Raw genomic sequence first — 12,181 nt, forward strand, 5'->3', positions numbered from 1 at the left:
AATCTTTTTTAGTCTCAGTACCACTTTTAATTTGCTTATGAAATACAACACAAAAGTAAACAGCGGGTGTAAAATATAGCTCACATGCTCTGATGAGATCTTGTAAGGGGGAAAAAAAATCCCATTTACAAAAATTTTTTCTTAAATAACTTTTAAGGCTTTTTGCAAAATGTCTCTGAACTCACTGGCCAGTGACATGGTGGCGTCTAGTTATGGAGGCCACATTCAGCCGAGGTTCAACTACGCTCCTGCAATAATGTAAGGCATTAAATGAGAGACTTGATTCTGCTCCCCTCCTCACTGGTCCTTCTTGCTCTCTGGGGTTTGGTCTGCGCTGTCCTCCTCGTCGCTGCCCTCCACTGGTGAGCCGTTCTGCTGCTCTTCTTTCAAGCCCCGACTTTTACTCAGCTTCTTCGACTTCTGGAAGAGCTCGTTGAGGTTAAACTCTCGAATGATGTTCTCCTGTAGATGAAATACAGTCGGCATTAGTGTTGGCATGTACAAGCAGGAAACATCTCTTCATTGTTCGCGACAGTCGGATTAAACTCGCCTCATTGAAGGTCCAAGACACCGCTCTTCCCTTGTTGTCCACCATCGGACGTCTCATGACTTCACGCCCTCCTTGAAAGAGCAGCAGTGATGGCAGCTGCTTGGCCAGCGGCGACGTGCTCACCTTGTACCTGTCCAGACAGAATTCAGGGAAAAGTTTACGCCTCCGCAAGTCAGTAATGGCGGAATAATATATCAGCAGTTAAGCTGTGGACTTAAAAAGGCAGAATGTAAAAGATGACCGACTTCTGTGAAACTTCTCCATAGCGTCCAATGTCCACCTTCCCAAACCGCAGTCCAGCACAGTTGTACCTACAGGAAGTAATTGAATGTGACATTTAGGCTGAAAGTTTTAATTATGTTACTCAGCCATAATTAAGTCAATTAAAACCTATTAGATTCCGGCTGTAATACACTTAATCAGAACATCCAGAGTTCAATAGTGATATTCATGAATGAATGATGTAGTTTACAATCCCGTGTTTGAACTGTAATGATTTGAACTTAGTGTTGTAGTTAAAAAAAGATGCAACTATTAAAACTGTTCTGTTAAAGATCAACTGTAACAGTAGTCTGCTTCATAGGTGAGAAAACATGAGGAATTAGGAATGCGAGGATTACTCACTTGAGAGAGAGTTCAGCGAAGATCGGAGCGAACGACTGGCAGTCGGAGGACCAATTTGCGTAAAACTCGACGATCCAAGTGACACGAGTGTCCTTCTGCAGCTCGTCCTGGCAGTTCAACAACATGAGATTACATCAACTTTACACCTTCAGGACGGGGGCATCATTGTTTTTACAAAGTGTGTCTATCTATTTCTAATGTTAGGCCACAATTTACTGCAATATCAGCTTATATTCATATTTTATGGACACTAGTCAAAATACAACCGTCATTTGCGTCTGCTGCATTCGGACATGGATCATTGAAGTCCTCCACTGAAACCTTCACATGTGAAGTTTAAATATTCTCCATGTTTCTTCTCAGTAATTCAGTTTGCTTAGTTTGATCAGAGACGAGGTAAAACAGCCAAAGAGGAGGGGATACTTAATCTCATTATTAATTATCCAAATATTTGATCCATTATCAAAAAGGACTCACATCGATGGTCTTGTCACTGAAGTATTTAATGTACTCTGGGCCCATGTACAGAGGAGGCTTACAGGTCATGACGAAAGCTGGAGACAAAACAAATGAACAAATAAGTACACCTCAACAATATAAAGATTGTTTACTAAAAATCTTGGTGGAGGTTATTTTTGTTTACATGGTGGTCTGCCTATTGGTTCTTCCCTTTCACTCAATAGACAGTAGGTTTAAAAAAATAAGCTTCTTAAGAGCGCAGCATCTCAACACAGATCACACCTGATTCCTAAATAAGATGCTTTAGTTTCTTCAATAAAAAATGATTTTACTAATTTAATAAAAAATAAAAAAACAACATTTAGTTCATAAACAGTTTTACTTAAAATAAACATTAGTTCTACCCCGCACTCATCCTGTGTAATTCTACTCTGTTTCCCCAATCATTTTCTTTCTTTCTAAAATACTGGCCGTGATGGAACCACTGACGGTACCAGTATTGATAACTACTTTTTCAGACCTATTTAACAAATTGTAACATTCAATTTGGGTTGTGACAGGTGTTTTGAGTCCACTGACCTACACACAATGCCGCGTACAGGATGCCAAGTCGAATGTCCAGCCTGAAGAAGAGGATGACGTTGGCCACTTTACTGAACAAGAACAGATTTCCTACGTGTTGCTCCAGAGTGACTGAGGAAAGAAACAGGAGAAGAAGAGATGAGGAGAAATAAAATGAGCTGAAGGGGAGAAGACCTTCACACTGGTGATCAAGGTCAGATACATGTGGGCCTAACTGTAACATTTACACAACAAAGCTGACGGTTCCACAAAGTGCTTCCTTCACTCGAGGCCGTTACATTTCAAACTCTGCTAGTTAATGTTTATCAGTTAGGTGCCATTAAGACAGCAGTGAACTGTGTGAGGTTTGGGTTAAAGATAAGGTTTGATCAGGGAACTATGAAGGAGTGGTATTCGAAAAGCAGATATAGTCAAGAGGCATTGTCCCAAAGAATAAATGAAAGGCAGATAAGACACAGAATAGCAACAAAGAAATGGAACAATAACTCCAAAAGACACTGAGTTTAAGCAAGTGACACACAGCATGAAAAATACCTAATGCGAGTCCATAAATACATGTTACAGTTTCTGAATCAAACAAATGTGAGTAAACTGGGGGGGAAACTGAAAGAACTAAAAGCAAATACAAGATACTGAGCTGTGGAGAAAGAACAAAGCAAGAACAAAATGACCCTCAAAGGCTTTGACACGAAACAGAACCTAGTTAAAACTCAACATGGCGAAGACACAAAATAAGAAGGGCAGGAAAAACAGAGAAAAGGCATTAAAATGATTGGGGGAGAAATACAGACTACAGCAAAGCCAAATGACACAGGAATAACTAAGTGTGTGTGTGTGTGTGTGTGTGTGTGTGTGTGTGTGTGTGTGTGTGTGTGTGTGTGTGTGTGTGTGTGTGTGTGTGTGTGTGTGTGTGTGTGCGTGCAGGTGGGGGACCTGTTTCTTTCTAAATCTACCCATGCTGCATGTATGTGTACACGCATTTTTTTTCTTTCATGTTGACAGTGTAAACCACAGTTAGTTTACACATAAACACACGTGTAAGTGTGTGCGTGTGCGTGTGCGTGTGTGTGTGTGTGTGTGTGTGTGTGTGTGTGTGTGTGTGTGTGTGTGTGTGTGTGTGTGTGTGTGTGTGTGTGTGTGTGTGTTACTGACTGGCTCTTCTGTTCTTCATCATTACTATCGCGCTGAGAAACATGAGGATCTCCAACTCTCTCTGCAAAACAAAATAAACCAAATTAAAATAAAGTGACAAAACCTCCCAGCACCCTTCCTCCCATCTGACAGCAGCTGGCCTGTAGACTGTCCCTCCATATTTAGCAGCGCAACACAATCCTCCACCACCTCCACCACGCTCACTCACCCAGTCAAAGTCGCAGGAGTTGCCGTCGTCCCTCTGGGTCGCCAGGTGTTCGCACAGTCCCGGAGCCTTCCTGACCACCGCGAAGGCGACGGTCATCAAGAAAGACACCACATAGTAGGGCTTGAGCAGCCATTTGTAGATCTGTGGTAGATGGTATAAGAAAGTGCAGAGTCCAGTTATTAGAGCCATGCTGAAGGAGACCACAGCGCGTGCCGCGCGAGGCTGAGAGCGAAGTGACAGCTGAAGCGACCGGAGTGCAATGCGCATGCGTTGAGAGAAGCGCTTTTCATATTTATGGGCGCAACAGCTCGCCGTAGATTTGGCGGGTAATGTAAAATGTAAACACAGTAGTCGGAGTAGCAAAAATGGAGGAAAGTAAAGAAACCGCACCGGCTGAGACTTTAAACAACGTTTGTTCGAAGGAGTCCACCGAAAACCAACCGGCCGATGCGGCAGTAGAAGTTTCTTCGCAGATGTCCGCCGTAGTTAAACCACCCGAGGAGACCGAGCCTCGCTTCGTCAGGCTGAAGTTGTTTGATAAAGTGATGCAGAAAAGCATGGACAAGTTCATCGAGCATGTCAGGTAACACGTTTGTGCATTAAGTTGTTTTAGTTTCAGTCTCAAATCAGGGTTAACAAGGAGACATGGAGAAGGTCCTTACTGCCAACTCATGATGTTATATCACCTGAAACCCCAGAAAATTAATAATCCAAGTTTATTTTTTGGTTGCTTATTCATTTATGCAGTAGTATAAAATAGTAGATCCCTAGACAAACAGTATTAATGTTTGCCTCCCCTATATTATTAATCAAAAATAATCCACTACTTTATATATATATATATATATATATACACACAGAACTGGTTTAATGTTTTCAGTGTTCAAACTATATTACCAAGTATCATGTGTTAAGCTCAAAGAACACTAGTGTTTATCAAGATTTGCTAAATTACTGTTACACTGTTAATTTAATCCTGAAATGTGAATTAGGAATTTGCAAATAAAAAATACAATAAAAATAGGTGGTTGTCATAATTGTTTTGAGTCCAGGATACAATAAATGACAAAATTCAGAATTTCTTTGAAAACCCACAGTCATTTGCCCTTTTGTTTGGTGTTCTTTCACTCAGCTTCAACAGATTTGCCAACATGTTTCATCCACTGTACAAGAAGAACCCCCAGAGGATGGAGAGCATTCACAAGCAGTTCATAGAAGAGTTAAAAAAGAGCATTCAGGTTCGTATCTCATTGCACTAATGCCACGTATGAAAGCGAACATCTAATGGAAAATCTGTCTCTTATTTGTATTGAAGTCCAGAGTCAAGAAACAGCCGTGCCATTAGTTCTTCATGCTCTTCATCACATTCTGGTTGAAATTTTAAAAAGTAGATATTATATTAAAAAAGAAAGTGTGGATATCTAGTTTGTTTTTTTTTAGCACAAAAAGGAATGAATTGGTGTGAATAATCATTTTCTGCACACATGAGGACTCACGTCGATAAATTTATTTTCCTTGTATTTAAATTAATGTTTGTCTTTCTGTGTGCTTAAAGGAGGACATCAACAAACTGATGGAAGAAGGACGATTGGAGCTGAAACTGAATGAGCTGGACAAATTGGAGAATGCTGCCAAAAGCGATCCTAACCCTGCATGGTCGGTAAACAACATTAGAACGGTCATATGTCCTGTTTTCACTCCGCTGGAATGAGACGCGTTCCTGTCTATAATATTCCATTTTGGTATGCATTTGTGTCTGTCCAGCCGTCACATGGATGGTTAATTTTCAAAAAAAGACGGCCTCAAGTCTGTAAAATATTTGTACAGTCGAACCTTGTTCGAGGGGGCACGGTAAAAGAGCAGACAGCCTGTACTGAGACAGGTTTTAACTGTTAACACGCTTTAATGAGCGGACAGGCCGCCCCGCAGCTGCTATCACTTTTCACTTTAGTGAACCCAGGGAGTCAAACATAAGGCCGACGGGCCAAAACCAGGCCGCAAAAGGCTCCAATCTGGCCGGACAAACCACTAAGCAAGGTGGTGTTAGGTATTAGTGAAGGTTTTCTTATAACCATATATATTATCCTACTTCCGTGGAGAGGTCAATTTATTTAGTTATATATATATATATATATATATATATATATATATATATATATATATATATATAAAGTAATATTTTAATAATAATAGTAAATTAATCTCTATATCCCCTTGTTTGTTTTCTTGAGGGATTATCTCAGTATTTGTTATTTATTATTTTTGTAGGATTCGTTAAAGCCCGCCTCTCCGCCTATAAATAGGCGGTGTCTAAAGCGTTCGGGGCTGCCCTCTCTCGATGAATCCCGTACTGACACGCAGCCCGGCGGCTTCTCTACTTCGACCTCTCCCATTCGTACCCGCAGTCAGGCGGCTTCCTTCTCCGGCTCTTCCGCCTTCGTTGTATGTTTGGGGTTAGCACAGATCCTTTTTCCCTGGTGGGATCGGTGGTCCTGTTTTCGTTTTTTGTTTGTCCTGCAACAGTAGGTTGGGGGTTTTGTTTGTTAGATTGGGTGTTGGTACCGGCTCCGACGGCCCTGTACAGGGTTGGCCCGGTACCGCACCTGTTTGTTTGTTTGTTTGTGCCAGCCCACCAGGTACTTGTTCTTTTGGATATTTTGGTAGTTTAGGACACGGGGTGGTTTTGGGTTTTGTCGGGTTCTAGTTTGTACATAACCCGCTTTTTTTTTTCAGGTTCAACATTTTTTTCGAATTAAAAAACCGAGTGAATTAAAAGAAAATTAAATAAAAATTGTAAAAATCCACCTGTTTCCCAGTGTCCTTCCAGATATGTTCCGTCCCTCCTCGGGGTGTAACAGGTGGTTATATAGAATTTATAGGACTTTTGTTTGACATTTCACTGTATTCTGCACCAAAATGTTTCATTAACATTGGCTTTGTGATGAGGATGAAGTCATTTTCATTTGTAATTGTTGGATTTTGCAAAATTTTAGACAATTTCATCATGTACACTGTGCGCCACAACAAAGCAAAAGTTTCAAATGTAAATTCAAAGGTTATTACAGCAATAATTTACCGGTCCAACCCACTCAAGATGAACCTGGACTGTATGTGGCTCCTGAAGTTAAATTATTTTGGTGTTTGGTTCGTTCAATATTAACTGTTCCCACAATGTACCACACGTCAAAGAGTCGTATTTAATATTCCAGAATGCATGACAATGCACCATTTAAGGACCATTTTTTTCCAAACTCTTCACAGGGGGGAATATTGAATTATCTTTAGATATTTACTTGATTTTATTTCTTGATTGTATAGTAATAACAAAAAAACATATATTCCGGTGCCGTGAAAACAAATCAGGTGTGGCACCTTGGTGGTCATAATTGCTGGTCAGTATGTCGATGGCAGTTTATTAACTCATTAGTTACTGTACATACTATGTTTCTGGCTTCAGGATTTTTATAATAAGCATATTGCCTTTCTTTGCTGCACCATAAATAATCATCATACCTGAAACTGAAAGTGTTTTAATCCAGTATCATGTGACTGTTTTCCTAGGCGACCAAGTGGGATCCCCGAAAAAGACTTTTGCAGCTTTCTCATGCCGTATTATAAAAAGCAGGAGGCCTACATGCAGCTGGAGCTGAAGAAGATTAAGGCTGAGAATGCTGCCCTTGCACAGAAAGTTCAGGCTGGTAGAGACAGTATTGCTCAGACTGAACATTGCATCTCTGCTGCTGTTGACGAGTTGAAGGTAAGAGGGAAATGATTAATACGGCAGTGGTATTGATCATCTTTTCTTAAACACACTAAAAAGGGGAGCATGGAAGTAAAGGCTACTCTTTCTTGTTGTATGATGCATGTTACCTCTCGAAAGCACACATCGAGGATTGAACACCTCATAGATGATATTTTATCACTTACATGAGTAACTCTGCATCGGCCATTTGATTCAACAGAAATTATGGCTTTTATTTTGTAGTCATATTATGTTTGTTCCTGTGACTTATTTGCAGATCATTTCACTGTTTATAACCATAATCATGCAGTAAATGAGGAAATGACTAATGTTCTACACACATTTCTTTTTTCTCAAATGTTAATAGTTTCACTTATGTCTCGTTTTCCCTTTCACTTTCAGGTGTCGGTTACAGAGTTTGAAAGGCTGGCGTCATCTCTCCGACCAGCTGATGTGTTTGATGTTTGACCAACAAACAATTCATGTGTAAACTATCTTAACTGTATATATTAAATTTGTTTGCTGTAATTTGTCTCGAAATAAACAAGAAATGTTGTCAATCCAAACAAATCTGACACTTTTTTTATTTTTTTAAATTGTGACGATCTGTCCTCATCATCACAGGTTTTTTTGATGACCCAGCTGCAGTTGGACACATCAGAATCACTCTATTATTCCCTGTGGGAAATTCTTTGACATGGCTCCACACAGAATGAAACAGCTTAAGTAAAGTTAAATAAGAAATGTTCATTTAACTGCACATACTGTATATACAAAGTTAAGCTCAGTAGTGATGGTGAAGCAGGGCAGAGTCAGCATAACACGCAACACTACACATTATTTACAAGGAGTCTAATTGCCAGACGAAGGAGGCATCTACTGTGACTCTTGTGCATTTTGGGTAGAATGAGCTTGTTGCTGAAGGATCTTCTGCTGCTGACCAGGACATCACGGAGGGGGTGAGAATAATTGTTCAGTTTGGCCTGGCTCCTCCTCTCTGAGACCACCTGTACAGAGTCCATCTCCACCCCCACCATGTCACCGGCCTGAAGGCTGCGGTCGTATATTGATAATAAACTGGAATGGGTGGGGAAGACAGAAACCATTACAACTAGTTTTTGAGACACTTGAGGTCCTTCAGGTGGTCTGAGATATACAGGTTGTCTCATAGAGGAGGATCGGAACCAAACTGAGGTCCAACCTGAGCCATATCTCTCACCCCAGAAAATCCTTCTATCCTATGGCTATAAGACTTTACAACTCTTCTTTGTAAATAGCATTACTACTTATTACATTTTTATTCTGTGCTATTATGTCAATGCCACAAGGCAGGTATATAATTCTGACTTCTTAAATCGGCGTGCTATTACTCCTGCTATGTTCCGTGTTTTTTTTTATTTTCTAAATCTTTAACCCCGACCGCTAATGGCATTACAGTTTCGTGCGTGCTGATTGCTGGTATTACGGTAGTGTGCGTGCTGCTTGTTGGTATTACGGTACTGTGGCCCTGAAAATGATGCCACAAAGAAGTGAGGAAAGGAGTTGATCTCTGAGGATTCCGTGAATCGTTTCCTGTTACCAAGCAGAACAAATCGACATTTTATTAGAATTTAAATATATTATGAGTGGTAGATATGACGGAAATGTATTCAACTCTGTTCGGGCAAAACGACGCTCAGGGACCGCCCGGCTCCTCGTCTCTGGGTTTCGGACCGGGGAAACCTCCGCCGCCTATGCCGCAGAATCAAGTCTCCATGGCGGGTCAGATGCCAGCGCAGCTCGGGGATGAAGGGCCTGCTCTGCGAAAACCGGGAGCCATGAATGAGCCTTTCTACTTACTGCGAGAACTTCCCGGTACAGTCGGATTTTTGAGTCTGCTGCGTGTTTAATGTGTTGTTTTGACGATGATTTGGGGGGAAATAATGCTTATCTGCTGGTAAAGGTTGCTAAGCACTTTGTAAACAATGCTAGCTACCGCAGCTAACTGCACAGGTGTTGGATAAATGTAGGTATCAGGTTATCCTAAAGCCTTTTTTTCCTCACGTGAAGAGTTGTCTTTGTTATAGTTATACATTAAAAACACCCCTTAGCTAAATTTACACTTTTGTTTCGTTGTTTTGAGGTTATGTAATCCCCACCACCCCCAATCGAACATTAGTCGAACACTCATGACAGTAGAAATTATTTGTTGTTCCCATAGATTTTCTGAGATCCTTCTTCGCATGTCGTGAATATATATCGCATGGCTTATGGTTTTTGGATGAATCTGACACGAGTCTGTGTGTTTAGTTGGAAACGAGTTAACGGGAAACACCAACCTCATCACGCACTACAACCTGGAGCACGCCTACAACAAATTCTGTGGGAAGAAGGTGAAGGAGAAACTCAGCAACTTTCTGCCGGAGTTACCAGGTGAGCTTCAGATCTGCACGTTAAATGGTGAAGGAGGCACGTGTGCAAGTAATGGAATCATACATATGTAACAGAATCGTCCCGATTTGGTCTTGAGAAACCTCACTGCCGGACAGCTCATCGTTATTTGTTAGTTTTAAGTGTGCATCCTTGGTTTTGATGAGTCTTACAAATAATAATCTGGAATCTATTCCTTTTTCATGTCTGTCTTTCGTTTTTTTATGGCACGTGGACCAACTTCCCATGATTCATTATTAAGTTTAAATTACTTAGATTTGATTGATACTGCTTGCTTTGATACTCTAGCAGTAAAGCGATATACTCAACTATACTCGATAAACTCACCTCTAAACTGTGAATGTGCACTCTTATTGCTAACTACTGATATAAATGTATTCTAGACATGCCAGAATCCCGTATTGATGAGACACTAAACACAACACATCCTGGAGATTGAGATTATTTCTTCAGCATCTATGATGAGCCTTGATAATTCATTGCATTGGGCATTTGATTTGGCCTGTGTTGATATCTATAACTGGGGGGGGGGGTCTTCAGCCTCCAGCCTCTGACTATGTGAATAAACATCTGTAAGAATCAGTGCATCTCCATGAGTAAATTGATCAACTCCACCACATACATTTCAGTTTACAGAAAGAACTTGAGTAAGGTGATTTAATATCTGACAAACAACTAATAGAACTAATGTCTTGGTTTCTGTCACCCTGTTTTATTCCAACGTTGCGTCGTGTTCTTCTTGGTACAGGGATGATTGACTGTCCGGGCACTCAGGATGGCAGCTCGCTTCGCTCTCTCATCGATAAGCCTCCGGTCTGTGGGAACTCTTTCAGCCCACTGACCGGCGCTCTGCTCACAGGCTTCAGACTACACACAGGACCGGTACCGGCAACACAGCACACCAAGATAGTAGTTAACTATCCGGTTTCATTCTTTACTCATGCGCATCCTGATGTTTGTCCACAGCTTCCAGAACAGTACAGACTCATGCACATACAGCCTCCAAAGAAGAAGAGCAAACACAAGCACAAGCACCATCGACCACAGGACCCATTACCACAAGGTACGACTTTAGTTATCCTCCACGCTATAGCAAGGAATCATGACATTGTTTTAGGGTGACTGACCTGCTTCTTTCTGACGCACAGAAACTCCTTCAGACTCTGATCCCAAGAAGAAGAAGAAGAAGAGGGACGACGATCCCGACCGCAAGAAAAAGAAGAAAGACAAGAAAAAGAAAAAGGTGAAAGCATTCGATTAGACCGCAGTAAAACTTGCAAACCACTCGTTTTCATCTTTCTTGTTCAGTGGATGATCTGATGATCTCCGGGGTAAATCTTCCAGTTTTAATCATGTTTCCAAACATTTGAGACTAATAATTATAGACAATTGTCAGACTCTTATCATTTCGCAATTTTTGGGATTTAAAAACTAACATGAAAGTGAAAATAATTAGTTTTTTTAAACGTATAGATTTCTAATCAAATATATGAAACAATACAACAATAATGCTATAACTCGATAGGTTATCCACAGATTCATCTTGTTTGTATAATTTTCTCTGATCTTGCCTTTCATTCTAAAATCCAAGCTGTCAGGTGAAAAAACCTCAGCGACGGATCAGTGACGGCGCTTCTTTTGGGGAAAGTGTATAAAATACATGTTATTCAATATTTTTTCCCCCCTCCTTTCTCTGTGCCTGCAGAACCGACACAGCCCCGACCACCCCGGCCTCGCTGGCTCACAACCCAACAGCAACAGCCTCAGATAGACAGGAGCCCACTGTGTGCATGCCCCATGTCTGAATGTGCAACTTTTGTAAGAGGATGTGTGTGTATTTTACAGATAATTGTATTATTAAGAGTATGTTTAATGAGAGAAACCATTTGAAGAATGCCGTGTGTGTCTGTGAGAGTGAGCAGTGACACAGTGGATGTGTTTATTGGTCATGAAGCAAAATGTTACAGAACAGTGTAAAAGGTGTGCGTGTGTTGTGATATCTTTTGACCATAATGCCAAAATAAAAATAAACTTTGATTATCTTTGTTTTCCTCTCATTGTTCTTTTAAAATTTAGATTTTATTGTAGATGATTTATTGCCGACGTGTCAAATATATATAACCCATTAGCCGACAACACAACACTAGAGAACAGAGATCAGTGATTCACTGCTGCAGATTTGATCTTTGATTCTTCATCAGATTTGAAAACAAATACAAGTCTTTTTTTGTTTTTGTATTTTTTAAGACATCAAGAATTTGTCAAAGCGTCTCTTCTTTTATCAGTAAAAACAGCAAAAGGTTTTCTTTTAAAGATAAACTTAATGAAAAGAAACTATTAAGAGATGTTTTCATAATGCAGTCAGACTAAAGCGTCATCTTCCCACAATCCCTGGGGAAGTGTTGTCTTAAATAATGTGCGACCCCCAGTGGTC

General features: G+C 40.6%; 3 protein-coding genes across 3 annotated transcripts; 2 read left to right on the plus strand and 1 right to left on the minus strand.

Moving 5' to 3' along the window:
• Nucleotides 1-10: 10 nt before the first annotated feature.
• Nucleotides 11-3,830, minus strand: tmx2a (thioredoxin-related transmembrane protein 2a). Its single transcript, XM_080465568.1, has 8 exons — nt 3,576-3,830; nt 3,368-3,428; nt 2,213-2,326; nt 1,652-1,728; nt 1,175-1,281; nt 796-861; nt 551-680; nt 11-462 (listed from the first exon to the last, which is right to left on the minus strand). The coding sequence occupies exons 1-8, from the start codon at nt 3,762-3,764 to the stop codon at nt 298-300; spliced, it is 909 nt and encodes a 302-aa protein (XP_080321694.1). The 5' UTR covers nt 3,765-3,830; the 3' UTR covers nt 11-297.
• Nucleotides 3,578-7,880, plus strand: pmf1 (polyamine modulated factor 1). The gene is made up of 5 exons (XM_080465576.1): nt 3,578-4,158; nt 4,708-4,813; nt 5,131-5,231; nt 7,137-7,332; nt 7,720-7,880. Exons 1-5 carry the CDS (start codon nt 3,941-3,943, stop codon nt 7,783-7,785), a joined length of 687 nt encoding a protein of 228 aa, XP_080321702.1. The 5' UTR covers nt 3,578-3,940; the 3' UTR covers nt 7,786-7,880.
• A 924-nt stretch (nt 7,881-8,804) lies between these two features.
• Nucleotides 8,805-11,803, plus strand: med19a (mediator complex subunit 19a). Its single transcript, XM_080465575.1, has 6 exons — nt 8,805-9,171; nt 9,607-9,729; nt 10,496-10,629; nt 10,714-10,810; nt 10,896-10,990; nt 11,453-11,803. Exons 1-6 carry the CDS (start codon nt 8,952-8,954, stop codon nt 11,516-11,518), a joined length of 735 nt encoding a protein of 244 aa, XP_080321701.1. The 5' UTR covers nt 8,805-8,951; the 3' UTR covers nt 11,519-11,803.
• The last annotated feature ends 378 nt before the right edge of the window (nt 11,804-12,181 follow it).

Source organism: Lipophrys pholis (assembly GCF_963383615.2).
Source record: "Lipophrys pholis genome assembly, chromosome: 6".
NCBI lineage: Eukaryota > Metazoa > Chordata > Actinopteri > Blenniiformes > Blenniidae > Lipophrys > Lipophrys pholis.

Bases quoted from the DNA above. Each gene is read 5' to 3' on its own strand.
- tmx2a (XM_080465568.1), bottom strand. From the start codon at position 3,764: ATGGCTCTAATAACTGGACTCTGCACTTTCTTATACCATCTACCACAG. The intron at 1,282-1,651 runs GTGAGTCCTTTT...TTGAACTGCCAG, and splicing joins TCAGTGACAAGACCATCGAT to GACGAGCTGCAGAAGGACAC. The intron at 463-550 runs GCGAGTTTAATC...TTTCATCTACAG, and splicing joins TGTCTTGGACCTTCAATGAG to GAGAACATCATTCGAGAGTT.
- pmf1 (XM_080465576.1), top strand. From the start codon at position 3,941: ATGGAGGAAAGTAAAGAAACCGCACCGGCTGAGACTTTAAACAACGTT. The intron at 4,814-5,130 runs GTTCGTATCTCA...GTGTGCTTAAAG, and splicing joins AGTTAAAAAAGAGCATTCAG to GAGGACATCAACAAACTGAT. The intron at 7,333-7,719 runs GTAAGAGGGAAA...TTTCACTTTCAG, and splicing joins CTGCTGTTGACGAGTTGAAG to GTGTCGGTTACAGAGTTTGA.
- med19a (XM_080465575.1), top strand. From the start codon at position 8,952: ATGACGGAAATGTATTCAACTCTGTTCGGGCAAAACGACGCTCAGGGA. The intron at 9,730-10,495 runs GTGAGCTTCAGA...TTCTTGGTACAG, and splicing joins CTTTCTGCCGGAGTTACCAG to GGATGATTGACTGTCCGGGC. The intron at 10,630-10,713 runs GTACCGGCAACA...GTTTGTCCACAG, and splicing joins TCAGACTACACACAGGACCG to CTTCCAGAACAGTACAGACT.